The following is a 26,461-nucleotide window of genomic DNA, read 5'->3' as shown; positions in this document are numbered from 1 at the left end:
TGTGATTAGTATAAATTCAGTAAATGTGTTAAAATGTGACGCTAGTTCATCAGATGATGGCGAAGAGAGACTTGTTTTAGGAAATCAGACAGGTTTTAGGAATTATGAATGAATCCAATTTTACTTTATGTGACTCCGGAGCGTCCGTTACTTTAATATGTTTAGAGGCATTGCAAAGAATTGCATCAGTAATTTCCCATCACCCCTTGGAGCCAGCTCCATAACTTTGTTGGATTATTCTGGAAAAAAGGTGTAAAGTAAAATGATGTTATGTATAGAAATTGGGAATTGGCGTTTGATGTGCTAGTTTTAGTAGTCTGATTTGAATACAGTTTGCTCGTTAGGTAGGAATTTTCGTACTTAAGCTAATGCAAAGATATATTACACTAATAACATTGTATCGTCAAGGACGCCAATTTCTCTGTAAATTTGGGGGGCCCATTCAGATGCAGAAGGTATATATATATATAGATTATGTATGTATGTATGTATGCATATAAATCCTCATCGGGCGTTTCAGGCGAGGAAACAAAACGAAGTCCGGGGGGCCACATCTGGGCTGTAGGGCGGCTGTGGAAGCGTTGGGATGCCGGCCTTGGTCAGGTAGTTGTTCACAAGAGAGGCGGTGTGAGCCGGGGCGTTGTCGTGGTGCAGCTTCCAGTCGGCTCCGATGTCTGGTCGGACCCGATTGACTCTTCGTTTGAGTCTCTTGAGCACTTCCACGCAAAATTTGGCGTTGACGGTTTGTCCAGGAGGAACAAATTCATGGTGGATGATGCCTTTGATGTCAAAAAAGACAATGAGCATCATTTTCACTTTGGATTACCTCATTCTTCCCCTTTTGGGCGAAGAGACGATGGCGTGTGCCACTCGGAAGATTGCCTCTTTTTCTCGGGATCATAATCAAAGATCCATGATTCGTCACCTGTGATTACGTTATTCAAAAATTGGGGGTCACATTCACACATGTTCAAATTTTCTTGGCACAATTCCACTCGCCGCAATTTCTGGTCGTCACTGAGCACTATTAAGACAATCTTCGCGCACATCTTGCGCACGTTCAAATGCTCCGTCACAATTTCATGAACCACAGTTTTTGGTAAATTTAACATCTGGGCAATTAAACGAATACTTAGTCGACAGTCTGAGTTCAAAACTTCGCGCACACGAGTCACATTACCGGTGTTTGTCGAAGTCGAAGGTCTTCCAGCACGGTCTTCAACGGCGACCTCTTCCCGGCCCTCCGAAAAGGCCTTGTACCACCGAAACACACCACTTCTTGCTAAAGCATCATCTGAGTAAGCCTGCTTGATCATATCAAACGTCTCTGTCGCAGATTTACCGAGTTTAACACAGAATTTAATCGCATACCTCTGCTCTAACGAACGCTACATTTTCGGCTTGCACCACTCACAGAAACACGTCGCGCGAAAAAGCCTGTCCTGACTCTCCCTGTGCTCGGAGACAACAGACCAGCCGCTCGTTCGTTAGCTAGGAACGCCCTCTACCGGATCCAGTCGGTGCGTGCACGCTCCGAAGTACAGTCATTGCGGAATAAAATCAGTCCTATTACTTCCCAGACAAACCCTGTATATATATATATATATATATATATATATATATATATATATATATATATATATATATATATATATATATATATATATATATATGGAAACCAGTGACGTATTTACGATTTTGTTTCGGGGGCTTTGCTACCTTTGCTGGAAATGTGAAAATTCTGCAAGATATTTGATATACTTTCAAATAGTAAGTAAAATGTGGAGGGCTTAAGATCGGAAGCTTCCCTGAAATACACCACTGATTGGGAACTGTCTTACCCGTGCCCCCCAAAGTTGAAGACAGATTTGCGCCGCCACTTCTAACAGTCATTAGATTACGCAAGGACAAGCAGACTAATTTTTCACTTACCAAAATGAACTCCTTCCCCAGATATTATACAGTATTATACATCTTTTATCTTCTTCATGAAATAGTCGTATAACGTTTTCTGCTTCCTTTTCTCCATCGCTTTACAGAAAAATTTTATAACCTCATTCACAATCACAGTGTATGTTCTGTTAGGAGTGTATTTTTTATTAGAAGTTGAGCCTGTAAAGTGATGATTGAACAGATTGCATTTCACAGTCGTTGATTTCTTCGACTTCGAGCAATCCAAACGAGTCAGGAGGCGAATCTATGGTTTATAATCACTCAACTACTCTACAAACAATTACTCACTCTTGCTCCGCGCCACCGATTTATTGGACAAATATAGTTTTTTCTTCTTTCCTAAACAGTGTTGCCAATTCAGCGCGATTTCGTAAAGTATTTTAGCAACAAATTTGTTTCATTTCCAATTTTTAGAATAGGGATTTAGATATTTAAATCGAAACAGAAGTTTGAATGTGTATATACGTTTTGTTCTTTATCCTATTAGTAATGAAACTAATAAATTCGTTATAAAATGTTCGGAATCATTGTATTTTGTGCATTTGTGCATTCCTTCAGCGATTTTTGGTAGATAATGGTAGGTGTTTTATTTCAAAAACTTTTCAACAAAAAATGGAAGATTATAGAGTTAATATTTTCTTTGTAACCCCATACGACGCTTTTTCAAATGCAGTTGAGAGAATGCACAGGGAGAGTAATAGGTTGTTTGCTATTGTGTGAAGATGACTACACATCTTGGCAGAGATTTATACCCCAAATAGTTGTTTTATTCGATTTCAAATAGTTTTGCTGTACGTACAAATAGTGCGATAGGTTGTGTTTAATTACTAAACATGAAAATCCAGTTTTCTGCATTTTGTATTTTCCTAAACGAAAGTGATGATGATGATAGTAAGAATTCAAACCATAAATTAATAACGACTGACTAAAAGAAAGGAAGTTATAAGAAAGAGGAATGAAAAATACAATGCCCAACAACAGAATAGATACAAAATAAAAGTTAATGACTTTTTTCTGAAAAAAAATTTTTCTTAAAGTTCGGCTAGTGATAAGAAAAGTTTAGATTTCTGATTATTTTTAAAGGTCTATCTGCTGGTCAATATTTCTGTGTTAACCGACCATCTAGTTCTCAGAAGGTTTCTGAGTTGCTTGACCAATTAACTAGAAAATTAATTGGTTCGCATTCTGTGGATCGTGCTAAAGTATAGAAACCAACTAAACAGGCGCTAAAATCTCTCTTGATCTCGCGGTTAAACAGTTGAGAACAATACCATGATTTTATTTCTATTGAATGTAAAAAGTGTAGCATACCTTGTTTGTTACAGACAAGCTAATAGGCTCAATGTGAATTTTGGATTATATTACTCATATTATTATCGTAATTTTTATAATAGTGCAATTTAAAGTATTTTTATGTTTATTGTTCTTTCGCAAACATTGCGCTGATATGCAGATTTTGTTGTGTTTGGACGGTGGTTCTCGTGGTAAACTGCCCTTGAGTTTGTTTTATCAATGTTGTTCTTCTTCTTCTTTTGAGTCGCACAGAGTAGGAGAATGTAAAGGCATAAGAGCATTACGGAATGAGGCCAGTCTCTAACGTTGATTTATAGTTCGAATTAAGGTTGTAGTGTTCATTCTTTCTATATATTTTGTTCATTAATTTCTGCATTTTATGTAAATTATCTTTATTTCGTTTAATAAAGCTGTGATAAAAATTTCACCGACATTTCCGACAGAGAGAATGAGAGAGAAGCGACGCGGTGAAACGACTGTCTTTATATATACTGTGTACTCTATCCACGCTGTTTTGTGCTTCCCTTCTTTGTTAAAAGAAATTTAATTTGTGACGTATTGAAAGTTATTTCGTCGTTCTACTCTATATAACAAGATTCTCAAAGGAGTAAAGCTACTGCAGGAAATATTATTCTTCCTGAGTTGTGGACGAAAAGTGGATAATTCTGATATGAAAAGGGGAGGCTAACTAAGCACATGGTGATTCTTTTGTAAGCGGAGTTATGCCGTGAGAATAGTTATTCCTTTCACTTGTAGCAGCATTCCAGGTAATGTGACTAACTTTAAATCTATCTACAATGACTGTTCTGCATGGGGACATCAAAGTGAAGTGAGCTTAACCTTTCTTTATTGGAAATCTTGAATCGTAAAACTAGAACCGTGGGAAGTTAATGGATATATTTAGTTCAGTTAAATTATTATGGAACAAGATCGTACTAAATGAAATTATTATTGCTTCTTAAGAGCTATAGTGGTCTATCAGAGTTGAAATAAAGATCTATAGTTGTTTATCAAAGTTGAGATAACGAAATTAAAGCTCTGGTGTTCTCCAGAGATATAAAATAATATTTGTGGGTACTAAAATGTATAGCTTACGATCGTATTTTACATACGACACGATGTCCGAGCAAAGAGTTCCTATGGGAAGAACCTTCTCCCAAAAGGGGCCCGGCCCGTGCGTGGCCTCGAATAGTCTTAGCCAGCCCTCTCATCATGTAAGTCATACGTAGTGTAATCTCTCTCTCTCTCTCTCTCTCTCTCTCTCTCTCTCTCTCTCTCTCTGCTGCGACGTTTATTAAGTCTTGGGTTAAACAGCATTATCAGTTTATTAGGGTATTATCTACTGTTAAAGCTCCAGTTTAAGTGAAGTTTCGTATATCATATATTGACGGTATTTACCAGTGCTCCTCACTATTTGTTATAGGTTCAGATGATTACATTGGTAAGGTTGCCACGTCACAGAGGTTGTTTCAAACAGTGTCTACACGTTTCCAGAAGTTTTGACATTCCAAGCTACGTTAAGTCCAATCGTTGTCTGTCAGTTAACTGTCTATATATATTTTCTCGTCCATCAATCCAAGGTTTATCTAGTTAATACATAAATATCTCGTCCAATCGCCGTTTACTAAGTGTGTTACATACCATATGGTTCATGGTCTAGCAAATTCAGATTGTCTATCTACTGTGTACTGTTCACACTGTCCGTCTAATTTGTCCGCCCCGAAGGGAACATTATTAATAAACGTCCAAGTCACTAGTTGCTGTGTCGGCCTAGGGAACATTCAGCTGTATACGTTATTATCTAAGCTGCTACGGCATCTTGCCCTATGTGAAGTGTGTGAGCAGGAGTTCGTTCCTGCTGAAGCAGTGATTGAGATTTCAGGTGTATCACATTTGACTTAGTTAATATTATGATATTATAGTTAGTAGTAAAGTGCACCCATGGTTGGAGCTGCCGAACGGGGATGTTCCGTAATATTACCTCCGTTCCTTCGTTGGTTATTGACTTCGGCACCTGAACTGAACCGGAAGCGGTAACACTTCTTTTAGCTGGCGCTCGCTCAGGCGAGAATCACTCTGCGCCTGTTATTGCGCCGTACATATGATGAGTGATGTGAAATTCTTAAATGTTTATTCAATTTCCTGTGACTACAATACAAGTGTTTCTCTTAAGCGGTGTGACGAAGTGTCAGGTAACGGTTCCTAACACTTACAGCACAATCTACTTCAACTATTGGTTTATGGACGGTTCTGTTATGAACGATAAACAATGGAAATCTGATAATGGTGTGTATTGTAACGAATTTGATATGAGACTGACAGACAGAATCCTAATTGTATTCTTTTAATTTTTTTCTCCTGATGTCATGAGGTTATAATAGAGGTCAAGGCACCTTACGCTAATTGTAATATTGTGGCTAAGTACAACGACAGTAAGAATTGAAGTGTTGTCAATAAACCATATCTAGAAATGATTTTTTTCTCTCCAAGTACTTAAGATAAATCAAGGTAAATATAATATATATTTAAGGTAAAGCTTTACAAAGGGGAGGTGAATGGAGCTATTTCTCTCTCCTCTAATCTGCATCCACCGGAGGAAAGTTTCTGGTTCTTCATTGTTTTTTTTCGTTTTCTTTTTTTTCCGTTGCGTGAAGAATCCCTTCTCGGTTCTTTTCAAGGTTGCTAGGACTGTCAGATTCTGATATCAGGGATCGAGAAGGTGAGTTCAAGGGAGGCGGTCGTTACGTATTGGCAATAATCAGGCCTTCCCTTGAACTAGGCTTTAGATTGTAGTGGGGGTTACAATTTTTGGCGACCCAGCCAGGATTTTTCTGACGGTAGGATTGTGGATGGAGGAAGAGTAGAAGAAAAAAACAGAGAGGGGAGAGAAAGAAAACGAGAGTGAGGCAGACTGTTCGGTGACGTGTGCTGGTAGGGTTACTGATGTTGGTTTCTCCCAAGGGAAGTATTGTATTGATATATTCATATATAGTGTGATATATAATTTGTGATAGTATTATTGTGTACTTATTAATATGTCAACGTCTGAGCGAATTTCAGTTGGGGGCAGTGTTGCTAGTAATAACGGTCTGTAATAGTAAGTAATAGTAAGTCTGTAATAACGGAAACTGCTGAACGGGAAAATTCAGTAATGTGTGAAAAGTGTACCCGATGGTATCACTTCTGTTGTGTAGGGATAAAAGAATCCGATAGTATGTTTGAATTAATAAGTCGGAATTCGTATCAATGGATTTGTCAGGGTTGCCAACCCTCAAATGGAAATGGGAAAAATCGAAAAATCTTTCGAAAATGGTGGCTTGGTTAAGCCAAACCAAAATGAAGAACAAGATGTTCTAAAATTCTCTGTAGTTACTTCGTCCCCTATTGGAGGATCCGAGAGTTCAATGAAAATGCGTTTATTTGCGTTCTTACAAGAAAAGTTCGGTGAACAACGCGAAGAGTTACAAAAACAGAATGAGAAACTGGACAACCATCGCGAAGAGTTGCAGAAACCAAATGAAAAGCTTGATAAAAAGCTAGATAGGCAGCACGATGAAATTTTGATTTTAGCTGAGAAAATTAACGAAGTCAAATTTGAGGTACACAAAGAAATAGTCGAGGAAACGAACAAACTACGCGAACAAATAAATGTGATAACTACATCTCAGTTAGAACAAGAGGCTCGACTGCAAATTGTCGAGAGTGACCTCTTGAAAGTAAATCAAAAAGCGGAAGAACTAAAAGGTGAATTGCGAAATTTACCTGAATTAGTTGATACTAATAGCAAGGAGATAACTTCGATTAAAGAAGGTTATGAAACTACTGCTACTATTCTCGAATCGGTTTGTGATGAACAGAGAAGCTTAACTAAAAGAGTCTCTGTCTTTCAACAAAAACTCGAGCTTCGTTATGAGCAGCTCCAGAAAGAAATTAAGGAAGCTAGAGCGAAGTTTCCGGTTTCGAAATAAATAAATGTTGAGACCGAAGGGGGAGACGGTAGTGTTGCTCCTAAGAGAGTTTGTTTCACAGATGTCCGAAAGGATAGGACGTCTGTTGAAAACAGTAAGTTCGATTATAATGATCATCCGACTTCACACTCGGATGGAATGTTATTTAATGGCGCTACTACAACTAATACTTCTTGGTTTTCTAAACCTATCCCTAGTGTTCCGTCGATGAAGTCCTCATTTAATTTAGATACTTTTCCAAGTATTGGTAGAAATACCGTGCCTATCTTTGGTAATAGTAGTTCTCCGGTCTATACTATGCCTAATTGGAATTCAAGTCACTCGACTCCGAAATACTCATCATTCAGTCAACCCAGTTGGGGTAGTTCCATTAGTAATCCGATCAACCCTTTGAGTCAGTGTTCTACACCGTTCTATAACGTGTCTAACTTAAGTCCTTTTGACAATGGTTCTATATGGTCTAGGATTCCTAGTCAGCAATATAATTATGAATCTAAACAGATTTCATTAAAGGATCTTAGCTATTTTCCTACTTTTGGTGGAGAAATTCGTCCTGGTGCATCCAGAGCTTTCCTTAGAAATTTCAAACGTTATATAGATAGATATTCTTTTCGGATTTCGAAAAGGTTAGAGCTTTTCAAAGTTGCTTGCGAGATGGAGCTGAAGTCTGGATTCAGTCTGTCCTACATGAAATCCGTTCATTTTATGATTGTATCCAGTTATTCAAGTCAGTATTGTAATGAGAAAACCGAGGTGATGCAGAAAAGATATCTCCAATCTTTAAAGTATGATAAAAATATTCCTCGTTGTTGGAATTTTCTTGGTTCTTGGTTGAAATGTATTATAACATTACTGAAAATCCTAACTTTCAGGAACTTTCAGGTCTAATTTTGGGAAGTTTACTTTACGATGACGTAAGATTATTATCTGTCAATCCAAGTCAGAACTTAGTCGATCTGATGATTCAGATTGGGAACTTGTCTTCGATTACCGGTCCGCGTACCGAGTTTGAACCTCCTCGGAAGAGATCTTTTATTAAACAGGCGAAGATTATTAAATCGAATCAAAACTTTAATCAAAATAAGAGTTGATAGCAGCTGTCAGACTGAAAAGAGGAACTCGGAGTATTCTCAGAACTTTAGTAATTATAATAATAATTACAAGCAACTCATTTCGAGGCTATCGAAATCGACGATTTACAGGAAGAGGAAATCGATACTATAATAATAATAATAGTTATAATAACGATCGAGTAGAAGAAAATGATGGATTTAGACATGTCTAGCGGTAACAGTGAAGGGTCTCCGAATTCGAGAGAGCAGGTAAATAGTTCGGAAAACCTGACTCGCAGCTGCCAATGAGAAAGGGGCAGGCAAGCTGCGAAGGACAAGACCCCTTCCGAAGTATTTGTACAGTGACCTCGTCAAACTCTTCTAGTACTACAAATCCTTTTCTAGAATTCCATGTCAATTTTGTAGTTGAAGACGACTATGTCTCTTCCTCGTCAGAGTACTATTTTTCTCCTCCACCCATGATAAAAGGAAACATTGCTGGCATAGATCTGCGGTGTACGGTGGATAGCGGCGCTGAACTGAATTTGATGGATTGGGAAATATGGAAACGTCTAAAACTAACTTTCCCAGCCGCCAAGCTACATCCATATACTAGACTCACTTTGGGAGCCTTTGCAGGAAAGGAAAAATTCCAAGTATAGGGATTACAAACTTTCAATTTAAATTTTCAAGGTCACCTTTTTGAAACTCGTATATTTGTGATGAAATACTTACGAACTGATATCATCTTAGGATGTCCGTTCTTAGATAAATTCAATGGTATCATTGATAGAGGTAAAAATGAAGTTAGACTCCAAACTTCGTCTGGGACTCAGATTTCCTTACAGACCATAAGGCCTGAAGTCTTATTCGTTGGAATTTCTTCGAATCGTGTGGAAGTCTCTTCACCCACATGGCCAGTTCGATCTATCGAACAGAGGGATAAGAACACTTCTTTAGTGACTTCAACCATTGAGGAACCTCAACAGTCAGTGAAGCAGCCTACGAATTTTCCTATGAATCCTGTTGATATTACTCGTCGGTGGTTCCAGAGCCTAATGTCTCTGAGGTTGAGATTCAGGATTATGTTAAGTCGAGAATCGACTTAGATGAACATTCGAAAGAACGTCTAGCCAGTATTGTTTTGAAGTATCGATATTTATTTTCTTAGTATCCTAGACGAGTGCGTCCACCGCTCTATAAAATTCAACTAATAGATGAAAAATCGATTGTAGGACCGTACTATCCTGTTCCCCAAGCTTTTCAACCTGCTTTTGAGAAAGAACTTCAAACTTGGATCAAGCTTGGGTTAGCTAGGGAACAATCTTCTTCGTATCGTAATCCGATACACTGCGTACGCACAGCGTCGGGAGGAGTACGTCCAGTTTTGGACCTCCGAGCTTTAAATCAGAAAGTTTTGGCGCCAAAAATTCAGGTGGAACCTATAGGCGAAATTTTGAACCGGGTAACTAAGGCCAAATATTTCAGTTCTTTTGATTTTTCTTCTGTATACTATGGAATTGGGTTAGATCCCATATAATATCCATGTACTAGTTTTGTATATGCAGGTCATCAGTATGTAATGTGCGTATTACCGATGGGTATCAAAAGTGCACCTTCAATTTTTCAGAATATCATGTACTCTTTCTTTGATCAGACTACTAAATCTTTTGCCACTATTTATCTTGACGACATTTTAATTTCTAGTTTTTCTCTTGAGGACCACTTCGAACATTTAGAAAAGGCATTTGAAATCTTTGCTCGTGCTAATTTTTCATTAAATTTTCGAAAGTGCCAGTTTATCAACCTGAAATACATTTTCTAGGACACATCATTAGTGGAAGTAATATCAAGGTTGATCCTCGACATAATGAGCCCATTCGTTGTTTCCCGATTCCGAAAACCAAACGACAGCTAAGACATTTTTGGGTTTAGTAAATTGGAGAAGAAAATTCATAGCTAATTTCTCTGCTTTAACATCTCCTCTATACGACTTGTTGAAAAAGGATAGGAAGTTTGTGTTCACTCCTGATTTTTTAGAGTTATTTTACAGAGAACTCGTGAGTCAACCACCGGCTCTAAGCCAGCCTGATTTTTCACTTCCATTCCATGTTTTCTCAGACGCCAGTGGAGAAAACTTAGGAGGATTTCTTGCGCAATATCTTGAGGGTGAATCGTCTCCAGTAATTATTGCTCATGCAAGTAGAAAAGTAAAGCCGCATGAGCTATCCTTATCCATTTTCCAACTAGAAGTATTAGCTATTCTCTTTCTTTGCGACCATTTCTCCCAATATATTCTCGGACGTCCGACGGTTGTACATTGCGATAACGCAGGAGCTACGCATGCGTTTACCATGAAAAGTTTAGATCCTAGGACTACTCGTATTCTTATAAAACTCCAAAGATACGATCTACAATTCCAAAATGTGTCATCAGAAGACAATTTCATTGCTGATATACTTAGCAGATATCCTCCGGAACTTCCTGGAGATAGTAGCTATCTTTCGGTTAATCTGTTGTATAATCTTGATTTTTCTTTTCTTAATCGTGAGGAATTTCTTCAAGGTCAATCCGAAGATCCATTTTGTCGGAAAGTTCGGGAATCTCTCGTTAATCCATCTGAAGTCTCTGACTTCATAGAACATAAAGGTCTTCTATATCGTAAGAATGTGCGGACCAATCAATGGGTTCTCATTGTGCCACAATGTCTAGATGACAACATTGTTGAAGTAGTCCATCTGCGAGGTCATTTTGGAGTGTACAAATGTTTGTCAGTATGTCGCAAACTTTTCTATTGGCGTAACCAGCGAAATTCGACAAAAAATATGTGAAGGATTGTACTCGCTGTGCTGAGACTAAGTTTGCCAATCGGATCATTGCTAAGGAAGCATGTCAAATAGAAGCTCAAGCTCCTCATGAAAAATTAGGAATAGATTTGGTAGGAAAACTACCCTGTAGTAATGGATATTACTATCTTTTGTCGATTATTGATATTTTTTCTAGATTTGTTGTCTATCTATCTCTTCGTACAGCACATGCTAAAGAAATTATTTCAGTTCTCAAACAAAAATACTTCTATTCTTTCCATACTTTCGGGTAATTATATCGGATAAAGGTTCACAATTTACCTCACGACTCTGGAATTCTTTTTGTCGTCAACATAATATAAAGCATCTTCAAACGTCTAGTTATTCGCCAAATGCGAATGGAGTTGCTTAAATTGTCTCACAAGGAAATTTAACCGAATTCTTAGGTTAGAGTGTAACACTCAACAAACCAATTGGAGTAAAGTCGTCAAAATGGCTCAAGATCTTCTCAATCATTCCATTTGCAGTAGTAGTGGAAAAACTCCTGCTGAGTTACTCCTCTCGTATTCTGCGACCGAAGCATTTAAGCGATCGTTCCCGTGGCCTCCTGAACTACAAAAGGAATCGGAAGCATATAGTAACCTCTGTATGTAACCCTAAGAGAGAACGTCAGAAAATGAAGAGGACTGGAAGAGAAGTAAAATTAAAGGAAGGAGATTTAGTGATGATTAAAACGCACTATCTTTCTTCAGCTGCTAAGAAAGAAACTTCTAAGTATCTTAATTGTTTTATTGGACCCTTTTTGGTTCATAAACTCTTAAAGAATTGTGCAGTTCTGCATAACTTGTCTGGTGAGTCTGTAGGTACTCAAAACTTTCAAAACTTAAAGATATTTGATTGTTTTCCGGATAAGCGGAAGGAATTATTATCTAACTATCCTAATTAAGATTTAGTTTAAATAAATATTGTTTGTAACTATTTATATTGTTTGTTCAGTCTTCATTTCTTTAAGTGTCGAGTCACAAATTCAAAAGGAAAAAAGATTTTTTTTCTTTTCCAAGGCTCGGTGAGAACTGTAGCATAGCTTGTTTTTTACAGACAAGCTAATAGGCTCAATGTGAATTTTGGATTATATTACTCATATTATTATCGTAATTTTTATAATAGTGCAATTTAAAGTATTTTTATGTTTATTGTTCTTTCGCAAACATTGCGTTGATATGCAGATTTTGTTTTGTTTGCACGGTGGTTCTCGTGGTAAACTGCCCTTGAGTTTGTTTTATCAATGTTGTTCTTCTTCTTCTTTTGAGTCGCACAGAGTAGGAGAATGTAAAGGCATAAGAGCATTACGGAATGAGGCCAGTCTCTAACGTTGATTTATAGTTCGAATTAAGGTTGTAGTGTTCATTCTTTCTATATATTTTGTTCATTAATTTCTGCATTTTATGTAAATTATCTTTATTTCGTTTAATAAAGCTGTGATAAAAATTTCACCGACATTTCCGACAGAGAGAATGAGAGAGAAGCGACGCGGTGAAACGACTGTCTTTATATATACTGTGTACTCTATCCACGCCGCACAAAACTGGTGTTTTGTGCTTCCCTTCTTTGTTAAAAGAAATTTAATTTGTGACGTATTGAAAGTTATTTCGTCGTTCTACTCTATATAACAAGATTCTCAAAGGAGTAAAGCTACTGCAGGAAATATTATTCTTCCTGAGTTGTGGACGAAAAGTGGATAATTCTGATATGAAGAGGGGAGGCTAACTAAGCACATGGTGATTCTTTTGTAAGCGGAGTTATGTCGTGAGAATAGTTATTCCTTTCACTTGTAGCAGCATTCCAGGTAATGTGACTAACTTTAAGTCTATCTACAATGACTGTTCTGCATGGGGACATCAAAGTGAAGTGAGCTTAACCTTTCTTTATTGGAAATCTTGAATCGTAAAACTAGAACCGTGGGAAGTTAATAGATATATTTAGTTCAGTTAAATTATTATGTAACAAGATCGTACTAAATGAAACTATTATTGCTTCTTAAGAGCTATAGTGGTCTATCAGAGTTGAAATAAAGATCTATAGTTGTTTATCAAAGTTGAGATAACGAAATTAAAGCACTGGTGTTCTCCAGAGGTACAAAATAATATTTGTGGGTACTAAAATGTATAGCTTACGATCGTATTTTACATACGACACGATGTCCGAGTAAAGAGTTCCTATGGGAGGAACCTTCTCCTAAAAGGGGCCCGGCCCGTGCGCGGCCTCGAATAGTCTTAGCCAGCCCTCTCATCACGTAAGTCATACGTAGTGTAATCTCTCTCTCTCTCTCTCTCTCTCTCTCTCTCTCTCTCTCTCTCTCTGCTGCGACGTTTATTAAGTCTTGAGTTCAACCGCATTATCAGTTTGTTAGGGTATTATCTACTGTTAAAGCTCCAGTTTAAGTGAAGTTTTGTATATCATATATTGACGGTATTTACCAATGCTCCTCACTATTTGTTATAGGTTCAGATGATTACATTGGTAAGGTTGCCACGTTACAGGGGTTGTTTCAAACAGTGTCTACACGTTTCCAGAAGTTTTGACATTCCAAGCTACGTTAAGTCCAATCGTTGTCTGTCAGTTAACTGTCTATATATATTTTCTCGTCCATCAATCCAAGGTTTATCTAGTTAATACATAAATATCTCGTCCAATCGCCGTTTACTAAGTGTGTTACATACCATATGGTTCATGGTCTAGCAAATTCAGATTGTCTATCTACTGTGTACTGTTCATACTGTCCGTCTAATTTGTCCGCCACGAAGGGAACATTATTACTAAACGTCCAAGTCACTAGTTGCTGTGTCGGCCTAGGGAACATTCGGCTGTATACGTTATTATCTAAGCTGCTACGGCTCTTTGCCCTATGTGAAGTGTGTGAGCAGGAGTTCGTTCCTGCTGAAGCAGTGATTGAGATTTCAGGTGTATCACGTTTGACTTAGTTAATATTATGATATTATAGTTAGTAGTAAAGTCCGCCCATGGTTGGAGCTGCCGAACGGGGATGTTCCGTAATATTACCTCCGTTCCTTCGTTGGTTGTTGACTTCGGCACCTGAACTGAACCGGAAGCGGTAACACTTCTTTTAGCTGGCACTGGCTCAGGCGAGAATCACTCTGTGCCTGTTATTGCGCCGAACATATGATGAGTGATGTGAAATTCTTAAATGTTTATTCAATTTCCTGTGACTACAATACAAGTGTTTCTCTTAAGCGGTGTGACGAAGTGTCAGGTAACGGTTCCTAACACTTACAGCACAATCTACTTCAACTATTGGTTTATGGACGGTTCTGTTATGAAAGATGAACAATGGAAACCTGATAATGGTGTGTATTGTAACGAATTTGATATGAGACTGACAGACAGAATCCTAATTGTATTCTTTTGATTTTTTTCTCCTGATATCATGAGGTTATAATAGAGGTCAAGGCACCTTACGCTAATTGTAATATTGTGGCTAACTACAACGACAGTAAGAATTGAAGTGTTGTCAATAAACCATATCTAGAAATGATTTTTTTCTTTCCAAGTACTTAAGATAAATCAAGGTAAATATAATATATATTTAAGGTAAAGCTTTACAAAGGGGAGGTGAATGGAGCTATTACTCTCTCCTCTAATCTGCATCCGCCGGAGGTAAGTTTTTGGTTTTTCATTGTTTTTTTTCGTTTTCTTTTTTTCCGTTGCGTGAAGAATCCCTTCTCGGTTCTTTTCGAGGTTGCTAGGACTTCGAATCAGGGATCGAGAAGGTGAGTTCAAGGGAGGCGGTCGATACAATAATCAGGCCTTCCCTTGAAGTAGGCTTTAGATTGTAGTGGGGGTTAGAAAAGTCTGGATTGGAAAATAGTGTAAAATCAGTAACGTGTAACGCATTAATTGGAATTCCTGTACGTTTATCTCAAAATGTAAATTCACTAGAATACAACATTTGAATATCGAAGGTATTGCAGAAAATATTGCAAATTGGTAATATTTGAATTTCCTCTATACAAAAATGTGTTTTTTGGTGAAGAATGTACATTATGTCAATTTGCTAAATCCCTACATTATGTTAAACATTCAATCAGAGTTGATAAAAGATAGGTCATGATACAAAATAAGGCGATTCAGAATTATAAAAAAAGTGTATTGTATACAAACAATTTTTGTGTATAATGACAAGAACTACTTTAATATTTTGTGTATAGAGTTTATTGGGAAAAGAAGGTATCTGTGACCCGCAAGGCTACCATCCAGACGGCCGTAGCCTTTCTTATGCAGTGGAAAAATATGCCAAGTTCTAACTTAAATCATGGATGGAGAACGCCCTGCAAAATTGGATAATATTATATTTAACACCCGGCGCCGGCTATTTTCGCAATCCGCTCTTTATTTTTTGCATTTAATTTAATATTCTTTCTCCATTCTCCGTAGTACAGCGATATACGGAAATAATATGAGCAGGTTTCTTCATAATATAGGAGGGACTAGAAAAGTTTATAGATAAATTATTACAAAGTGAAAGTTTCAAGTATAAACCCTGTACGCGGCTAAATATCATAAATTTGATATCTAAACTTAATAGATTATTTACTGTGGAAAGTCTGATAGTAAAATTGTGATTTTGTGTTATTATATACTGAAATGACAGAAAGACATCAGAATATAATGTTGAAAGAAGATTATATTAAGGAAATAACCATATAATTATATTATAGTACATTTATTATAAATTGTTCTTATGTTCATATATGAAAGAAAAGGAAAATGGAAAGTTTGAGTATATAGAAAAATTATAAGTAATTAAAGTTGGCATTTAAAGTATTTTCTCAATTAGTTAGAAATGTTTATTTGAAGCTTAACGTAATATTTGTGTTCGAGTAAATTATACATTTTTAAAATGTCCTCTTTTAACAATTTTTTTTAATTATTTGTTAATATTTATTTTTGTGTGTGGTAAAGGCACTAAATTATCATATAAACAAATTAGGGTACAAACTACTGTTTTGTTTTCAAGTTGTTATAATACTATATACAAAAAAGTTAATTTTAATTTTGTATTTTGTACTCGTCAATATTTTCAAATGTTTAATTATAAATATAAAGGTAGTCAATAATGAGAATTTCAGCAAAAAATTGAAATGATAATACAAAAATATAAAAACTAATGGACTACCGGCACACCGAGACTTGATACCGAAAGGCCCATACCTAAACGAAAGTCCATACTTGATCACATATATAAATCGTATTTCTGAAGAGGTAAGGCATCTTCTTTCTTCTTTACCTTTGAATCGTTTTCCTGGTCCTGACAATATCAGTTCAATCTTCTTGCGTAATACTGCAGAATCTCTGGCCAACCCTTTATCACGATTTTTAAATAGAAGCTTTAGGGAAGGCGTTTTCCCTAGATCGTGGAAACAGGCTAATGTTGTACCTATTTTGAAATTTAGCAGCGCGAACAATGTTTCATCATACAGACCCATTTCTCTCTTGCCCATACTTTCTGTAGTGTGCGAGAAAATAATCTTCTACCTACTGCCTACTTCATTGGAGATGATGCTATTGCTAAGGTCTCATCTTAGAAGGATCTCGTGGTTGTGTTCGACGAAAGACTTCTGTTTACTGATCACATTGCTGCCATGACCAAGAGTGCTATGCGAGTCTCCTGTACAGCTTTACAGAGGTTAGGAATATTACAGCCTTAAGTATATTCTATAAAACGTTTATTTCAACAACAATAGAGTACCGTTCCACCATTTGAAGTATGGCTAGCGTATCAAATCTCTCTCGCATTGACTCAGTTCTAAATTTCTTTCTTGCCAATGTCAGGAAAAGAATACATTCTGTACACTGTTTAAGTAAACCTGAATTGTTGACTGTTCTTGGCATCCGTACACCTTCATCTCGTCCCATGCTAATTGATATGATGTTATTAGCCGAATCGTACTTGAGACGTTGAATGGAATGGATTTTTGTAGATAAACTGTGTAATTTAAGCTATATGAGTAAATTATGACTAAAATGTCATTTATCGAATCGTAACACGTTGCATTTATGACATTCTGAACTAGGACAAGTTAAAAGCCGGACCGTAATGCTATAAGTATGGCTTCTCAAACAGAAACAAGAATCGGAATCGAATTCTACATGTTATTTGGTGTTGGTTGTATACTAATGGACCCAATAAGGCTTTCCATTTTGCCTGCACTGTAACTGTAGAAAAGTAACATACCTGACAATGCTTGCTTATTCCATGTTAGCTCCCATTTGTGCAGAATGGTATGGTATTGACAGGTTATATTGCCAACAAAATGCCACCCCGACACACTATTATTGGAATATCCGAGCATGCCTTGATCAAAAATGTACTCTCTGCAGACCTTGCGGGGCTTGTTTTTTTCTTGTATTGCACAATAAAGGTTCATATATACTATCGTGAAGCATGTCCTCCTGGCCACACTTCCTGGAGATAAGATTCAAACGGTGCGAGCAGAAATTTATTGAATTCTTTTGGGCGGAAGTAGGGAAGTTGTCGTAACTTCTACTACGAGATGCTGAAGGCCACAAATTTGAACGTTTCTTTCTACCAGCAATCGAAACACTCCATTTGACCTGCAAATACTTCTATTTTGAAAATTGGACTATATTCCTCTCTCCAAGAAATTTAAGCTTGTAGGTTGGAAAGTAGACGTACCCAGTATATATATATGCCTTTTATGTGACAGACCCGTGTTCGGTTGCCTGTGGATGCAGATGTGGTCATGTTAAGTTGTAGGTCCAAATCTCACATAGCCTCTTTGGTATAAGTTACACCAAACTCTAAATAACCAACTATCAAGGATTTCCCAAGTATATTCTCGGAAATTGTTCTTAAACGTCAAGAAATTTCATTAAACAATTTGCTATTTCCAATTTGTAAAGTTTATATTAAAAGAAAAATCAGACGTATGTTCTCATCTAGAGCAGTACCCGGTTCGCAAGTTTATTGTCTTGTTTTATATTTACAGCACCTCGGATTGAAAATAGAAGAAGCTGGCTATATCGTATTTATCCTTCGGTGTTGCATGAACCCTTTAGGAGGTTAACGGGTGGTCATATCTCTCATGATTGGGATGACAACTTACCTAATCCAAACCAGGTAAGCATTAATTAAATTTAAAAAAAGAAAAAAGTATTATTTTTCACTCATAGAATTGCATTTTATAAGGGAAAAATTTGAAGTTTCCTCTTTACCTTACGTAAAGCTAAGATTTACTAATAATTTTGGTAAATTCAGAACTAAAGGAAATTTAAAAGTTGTACTCACTATTAAAATTTATTATATGAATTATTGAAATAATTTCTACAGCTTAATGAATTGAAATTAAATTTTATAAATACGAGTATTATTTCACTATTCTATACAGTTGCGGCTCCAGAGTTCTATTAGAGGAAAGTTACATCGGAAATAGCAACTTAACATGCATTCTCTCTTCTCCTCAAGCACCCCTCTCAACCCGTATTTGAGACCTCCAGTGTTTTTTTTAAGTTTGAAGGCATTCTTAAAGTTTTGACGATTGGCACAAATATTACAGGTAAAATGAAAACGAATTGTATAATCATGTATGTATTATATGCACTATATAAAGTATTATCGAATTTAATTTTAACTGCTTTACTTAGTACAAAGAATTGAAGTTATTCAAAAGGTGGAAAACAATAATGTGTCCAACACTCTCTGAACCGACTTCTTTAATTATATAAATAAGAACGAACCATGGTTCGACCAGGAATGCATTCAACTAGCGAAGGAGAGGAAACAGGCGAAATTACCTTGGCTCCAAAAACCCAATGAAATAAGTACACAAAATTCTGTAGACATCAGGCAAGAAACTTCCAAAACTTTTAGAACAAAGAAACGCGATTTTATGAAAGCTAAAATTAAGAAACTTGAGGATAATTGTAAAAATAAAAATATTCGGGACATGTATAAGGGGACCAACGAATTTAAGAAAGACTATCAACCTCGTGTATATATATTAAAGAAAGATGACGGAACGGTTCTCACTGACACAGATGGAAAGATTTCTTTGACGAATTGCTTAACACGCAGCCAAAAACTAATGTGCGTGAAGAAAGGGTAATACACACCGCTTAATCGTATATCACAGAACTTAACCGAATAGAAGTACAAATCGCTATAAAGAAATTAAAGAAACACAAATTTATTTATTTATTTATTTTGGAAAAACAACAGGCTAATCGCTGCATATTCCACCTTAGACCGTACATAGGCAATGTATAATGTTTTGAGAACATTAGTGTTAGAAAAATCACCTAATCTCATCACAAAGCCAAGATTCCTAAAGGTCTCACCAACTACTCTGTTGCCATGAATATCGGATGATAGGTTTGACCGCAGAGTGACTCCAAGATCAGTAACATAATCCACTCTCTCAATTGGCGTTTGATTAATAGTATACACATTGCCTACATATTTTATTTTCCTGGTGTATGATACTACTTTACATTTTCTAGTATTTAGTAGCAACTTGTTTGACTCACACCATTGGGAAATAGCATTAACGTAATTTTGCAAAGAAATTGCGTGTAATTCCATGGAGTTACTGCGATAGATTTTTAGATTGTCAGCAAACAACAGTTTGTGGGAAGATATTATTACAGGTGGTAAAACGTTAGCAAATAGTATAAATAACAGAGGTCCTAAATTCGATCACTGAGGCAAAGCAGAGTCTACGACATATTCCTTAGTTAAATTATTCTTGTGTCGAACGCGATGCGTTGGTAAAGATAGGGCGCTATAAGTTGTTGAAGATTTTGTGAAAAATTGAATGTCACAAGTTTGCTGAGAAGTATATCATGATTAATTACGTCAAACACCTTGGAGAAATCTGTATAAATTACACTTACTTGTTCCTTTTTAACAATTTGATTAGGTATAAAATATGGGAGTTCTGAGAGATTGGTTATAGTTGATCTCTTTGGCATGAAACCATGTAGTGGGATAGCTTACCGAAAAAATATTTCACTTCCGGATACCAATCTTTCCTTTTCAGCGCAGTAAGTATAGGTCATAAGAAATCAAAAAAGAACAGGACACAGGTTTTCCCTGGTCTAGGGTGGTCATGGCTGCCATTCCAAAATGGTCGCTCTGTATCACAAAATGTAGGTGTAAGTCAGGTGCAAGTATCTCAAATGAGCAATATCGGTGTCTATTTATTGGTTTTTGATGACGCTGAGTCGATTGGAATAGTTTCTTAACATGTAAAATACATAATGAATGACAACGCCGCAATTTTTAAAGATGGCGGACCTATAATGCTATTTATGGAAGTAAATCAGGGAGTAAAAGTCCTACAAGTGTAAATTTGGTGTCCATTTATAGGTTTTTGAGGTCTCTGAGTTGATTGGAACAGTTGGAATGGTGAGGCTTATGTTTGGTAGCCGGAAGCAGCAATTTTAAAAAATGACCGACGTATAAGTCTCAAGCTGAACATAAATCAGGAAGGAAAAGCGCTACGTGTGTAAAATTCATGTCTATTTATAGGTTTCAGAGGTGATTCGGTTCATTGGAATATTTTTAAGTTGTTTAATACTGAAACAAATACATTTACATTTATTAAGTGCGTTTACAATAGTTAATAAAGGAAAAAGTTGTGAAGAATTCGAACTTAATTTTACGAAAAATCAGCTGTAGAGCAGTGTCCTTCGCATGTGCACAGTTGGGAGCATGATAAACTTTTTTCACACACTTGCATATGGAGCAGCGCTTTTTGTAATAACGTGCAATGAGTGGCTTGCAACTTTTGGATATGTCTGGAATTGTTGTCCAAATAGGTGTACACTGATCTCCACTTCGTTTTCATCCATAGCTGTCTGGATCTGGTGTCATATATTCATGATTTGTACAATTGTGCCATAGTTTTGCTTGCAAAGCAGCACGCTTTATATGCTGAAAGAGTGCATTCTTCGTAGGTGGTATGTTTTCTATTGCGCGATTTTTCTTCGTGTACAGTATCCGTCTACACTCGTTCACATCATTCAAGTGAGACGTTCTATCATATATGAGAACGACATACCGCTCAATAACAGCAAGCACCTCTTCCTCTACCTCAAAACCCATTTCGTACATATGTTGAAATGCTGAATCCATTCCTCTGTATTGCATCCATGCTTTCCACGCCGTTCGTTTGCCTATTCCACAGAATGCTGACACAATGTCACACCCACTAAAAGCATGAAATGCAGGTAGATTTTTCTGGATCTGGGGACATAGGCGGGAGCAGATATCATGAACTGCGATACAGTGTCTGAACTTTCCACATGCATAATCAATCCATAGTTCATCAAGGTGCTGTATCTCGCTAAACACACCGATCGCAGTTACTACAACATCTGAGTCTACTGTTCGAATACATACTTTTCTGTGACCATGCTCAGCTGCATGTTTGACGTATAACGTAAGTCGTCCATCTGCTTCCTCATGACATGCTGGTGAAATACCACTCACATCAAGCACTAAGGATGAAGTCACAACATTCTCGCCAACAGTACACACAACTTCTTTACCATCATATATTTTTTGGATGAGCAGCTCCGCTAGAAGCGTAAATAACTGTTCTTTGTTACTGCCTTCTTTCAAAAAGTCATTAAAATTTCTAGGAACTTCAGTAGATAGCCGAACACGGACGTAAACGCCTCTATTGCATTTTCTTCTCTGCCTGGTATCGCTCTTAAGAGAAGTGGGCTTGTACGTATCAAAGACGACATACGAGTTATATATAGTTTAAAAACTTGGTGGAAATAGTCTTGAAACGTCTTAGATTTACCGATCTTAAGAATGTGCACTATAGCCGCACCATCTAGAACAGTGGCACTGAAGTCAGGTGTCAGATCTCTCCTTCTATTCGATGTTAATACACTCCAGTACGTCTTGTTTGTTAGCAGATTGACGTAGTCTTCCGTTGTCAGAGAGAGAGAGAGAGGGGGGGGGGACATGGTTGGTTCTCGTGAGCAAAGAACTGATAAATATCACTTTCACGTGATTGCGATGCGATGAACAATTTGCAAAAGAGATTTGAATCTCTACGCAAATTCACTTTCTTCTCGTTTGTGGCACATTTCTTTTTCACGGGTGTGTTGAATATTGAAATATTGTTTTTCGGAATGACATCGTGTATCTAGAGTTTAACATAATCGAGACGATTTGTTACGTATTCCTCATACTGCTCAAGTCCCTTCTCATGGAATTCGTTAATTCTCTCTCTCATTTTATCTTTTGGCATTATCTGCCGAATGTCAATTGATACCAACACATCGCCTTCAAATGGATTTCCATGTTCATTTAGAGCAGCAATAAAATTTTTCACGTGTTTCCGAAATCTTTCATTACGAACATTAGTATCTTCGTGATGATCCAGTGGTCGCGATTATATTGATTGCGCTTGGAAAAATATACTCTCCTCGGATTTGGATAACATTGCAGAAAGTGTAGGACCTGCCAACATTCACTTCAATAAAGCGTCTTTGTTATTCAGAATTCCTATGGCACCTCCATTTCCTTTCACAAGCTTATTGTTTTGTTCGTGGTATTGGTCATCGGGAATAGATGAAAACAATGCTCCAGTTCTAGAACTAATAAAACGACCGTTGCAGAATTCCGCGTAAATCTCTGAATGTCTGGTTGGTAACTCCTTCAGAGTGAGAACAAATACAGGCAACCACCGAGAATAATGAACAACATCCAAAGCAAATGTCCATGGGCATATAAGTTCTAATGTATCCAAAAACATGTGGTAATTAGATGTTCGGATGCTAAAAATGGAGCATAGAAGCAAACTTTCCAGCTCCATGACTTGATTCCAGAAAAGGAATTGTGGGGACTCTGCTTTCCTTCTTAAAATCCACGACTGAATTGATTCGTCATCTGTACTTGAATTTGCAGTCACTTGGAATGCCTGCATTCTCATCTAGTGCAGTGATGCGAGGGTTAATTCATGAGAATATCTAGACCGTTTTACGTGAGATGATGTGAGACATGCTTCTGCAACCCCTGGTGTAGCAACTCCAGCTTCTATGAGAGTTTCCGTCCAACCAGTACCTGCCAGCAGTTTTCCCAGCAAGTTGAGTAGCATCATCTCTATGTGGAGGGAACCCATCATTAGCACAACTTTATCGTCTCCGTACTGATCAGGATGTCTCCATTAGAGCTGTTTCCCAATAGCATACACTGGTTGATCTGCTGTGATTACTGGTATCTGTGAATTGTTCAGTTTTGGTGGTGCTACAATAATGATATCCATCGCAGATGAAGCTATTTCTTCAGGCAAAAGAGGAAGTGACATACCATGGCTCTTTGGAATTTTACAATCATATGGTACTTTAGCGAAATAAGATGCAAAGGAGATTCGAGTATGCAGTTGAAATGCAGTCGTGTACGCATTGAAGCCATGGCTGTAGGAGGCTTTCAGAGTTGAGTGTAGAAGAGGGCATTTCCGAAGTATTGATACGAGGAAGTATCTGATCATGTATCACTTTGTTACATGGAGATATGGTGGTGTAACTTTCAGGCAATCAAGTTCTTATCCCACTGCGTAATATCGAAATTTTCACCAGTTGTATTGTCACTAGAAACACAAGGATGCTGTATACCTACTAGAACCATGGAAAAATCAACTGGATGTAGATGATGATGGATTATGGTCGATATCGTCGATTGCGGCAGTAATAAACGGATTTGATACCATGAGTGGTGGACAGACAATGCCATCATCCTGGAATTTTTTGCACAAAACATTACTAGCGGTTAATGTCACTTGTACTCGGTCATATGATACACAGATCCCTAACTGGTTTAGTTTATCTATGATCTTCCTTTTCCTGCTGATGTTGTGGAGCATTAGTCCCACATATAGAGGAAGCGGGGTTTCACTCTTCAAAGAATGGCCTGGCCGCTGCACACTAGGCTTTCTTTCTTTCTTCACACTGTTGAAACGTATTAGTTGGGCTATCGACAAAGCTGCTAAACGTGTTTCATGTTCATTTGATGATTCAATATCAATATTTTCACCTTCAAGAACCATACGAGTAAAGTTGAGTAAAATGATTGAGACACAGTTTCCTGGAGTGAACTCTGGATGAAAATGTCCTTGAAAGTTTGGGAAATCTCTGAATAATTCTCTTTGTAGAATTGATTCAGCACGTGCTAAACACATGCCATCGCTGAAGTCATTGAAGGCACATGCATCTTTAATCGCATCACCAACATTTTCCTCGAAGCTCAGGGTTACTTCTTGGCCACTCTCAGTCCAGGAACAAAAGAAAGAAAGTTGTCCTTTAAACGAGTTCGGTTTACTTCACGTTCGGTAGTGGATACTCCCATGTTGGACATGCGTTGAGCTACAAGCTTCGTCAAGTCAGAAAGTTTAAACACAGGCGAATTTTCACTGCACAAGTATATGTCTTGCACATACTGAATGAGCTCTGTGATCACTAAACCGTACACAACTTGTTGAGAATTTGGGTTTTGTTCTTCTGTAGACATCCTGCTGGCTGATCTAACACGGTTGAGAAATTTTACGTAGCACAACTTATGGTATTTAGCTTCTAAGGCCACCATATCGGTTGAAGCCAGTTTTTTCAGTAGGTTCTCATCCTGAAGCTTTACCGCATGGCTATGGATAGTTGGACCAATGCCCAGAGTTGTAGCAGATACCAGATTTCCATCGCCGAGATCACAAAATATACACACGTCTCTAATGTCAGGAGACGAACAACTGGATCGGGTTGCTTTAGAAGTGCTCTGCGGTTCAGATGATCTTGGCCTACCGGGCTTTCCAGACAGCAACAAACGTTGTACTTTTTGGTTGTCATATTTGTTGCGGCATATCTTATGATATTTGGCACTGTTTTCAATAGGCCTTTGCAAAAAATCATTCTCGCTTGTGAAAGGTAGTATCTGATGAACTATTCCCGTCAAAGCTCTGTGCTGGGCAAATATGGCTAAATGCGTGACCAGATTAGTATATCCATCGGTGGTTGGACTGACGAGTGGTAGTTCATTTTGGCTTTGGCAAAATAATTCCAATTCACAACGGGTGCTTTGACATTTAACAAAACATCAGATTCAAGTAATTCGTGCTTCCGCTTCTTCGACATGTCAGCCTCTTTCTATCAGGATTGCCATACTCGAGACTCGCTATGATGCCAAACGCGGGTCTGAATTATGCTAGATTTTTGTAAATTATGCCAGATTTTCAAATTATCTTTCCTAACTAATTTTAAAGACCCGCCCGTACTTATCTTCATTATTTCAATGAAGTATTTCAACAGTATTCATGTACAAAGCTAATATGACGCTCTCAGGAATGATAATGAAATAAATTGGTAAATGGCACATTATAGGAGAGGAAAGTCGAATTTATTTTTTATGAGTGGATAAAATTTTAAGAAATATATACACAACATGCCGCTTCCGACACAGGCCTGAAGCATTTCTTTTAGTGTATTACTAGCTATCCCCCGATGTTCATATCCCTCCCTCTCAAGTTGAAAATTGAAAGGGACAGAAACATTCCAGATAACCAAACATTCAGGTTTCAATTGACAGTAATAAAGCTATGGGTAAGTAAATATGTTTTGTAGTCACGTTTTGCTGTTTTTGAACATTTCTCTGAATTCAACAATAAATTACAACCGCGGAAATACTGACTGGTCTCATTGTTCCAACCATCGCTTCAACTAAGAAGAATAATTCCGGACGGTCCTTGAACCATCTAAATTTTCGTACTTTTTCTAGTTATCAGAGGTTAAGAATGGAATTATGCTAGATATGGCCAAGATGATAAAGTCAAGATCCTAGATGCTAAATGCATGTGAATTATGCTAGATCTAGCCCCAAGATGCTTTCTATCACGCTAGTAACACTGCACATCAAACACTATACGCATTGAATACGCATCAACATCCAACATTAAGCTAATGCTGATATCATAACAGCATTTTTTTAGAGTGGTGGGTAGTAACAGTACTTTACTTATTGAGTTGGAAGGTGATGGGCATCAATTTAAGTAAAACATTTATTGATTGCTGAAGAACTTGGAATGAATGGGTCTAAAGAAACGGCCACTAGAGGGTTTCGCCCTCTCTCTTGGCCAGGGGTGTGGGAGCATCTATTATTCTTTATTAAACTCATAGCTGGTCAAAGAGCTGTGAAACTCATTGTTATTATACACTAACAAAAATAAAAAAATAAAGATATGAAACAACAATAACATTAATAATATATGAATAATAACAAACTAGTAAGGAAAGGTGCACATACAAATGATAACAAAAAGGTGCGGAAAAACAAACTAATGAATAACGT

At 37.3% G+C, this 26,461-nt stretch overlaps 1 protein-coding gene across 1 annotated transcript in view; it reads left to right on the top strand.

Annotated features, from left to right (window-relative positions):
- The window catches only part of hgo (homogentisate 1,2-dioxygenase), a 720,105-nt gene that overhangs the window by 242,612 nt on the left and 451,032 nt on the right, over positions 1-26,461 (top strand). Inside the window, exon 3 of the mRNA XM_081759460.1 lies at positions 18,102-18,232. Within this exon, the coding sequence (XP_081615586.1) occupies positions 18,102-18,232 (131 nt within the window). The remainder of the gene's footprint in view (positions 1-18,101; positions 18,233-26,461) is intronic.

Source organism: Thermobia domestica, chromosome 5, assembly GCF_964235325.1.
Source record: "Thermobia domestica chromosome 5, izTheDome1.hap1.1, whole genome shotgun sequence".
Taxonomy (NCBI): Eukaryota; Metazoa; Arthropoda; class Insecta; order Zygentoma; family Lepismatidae; genus Thermobia; species Thermobia domestica.
Note: the sequence above shows the minus strand (reverse complement) of the source record. Positions and strands in the feature narration are given on the sequence as shown.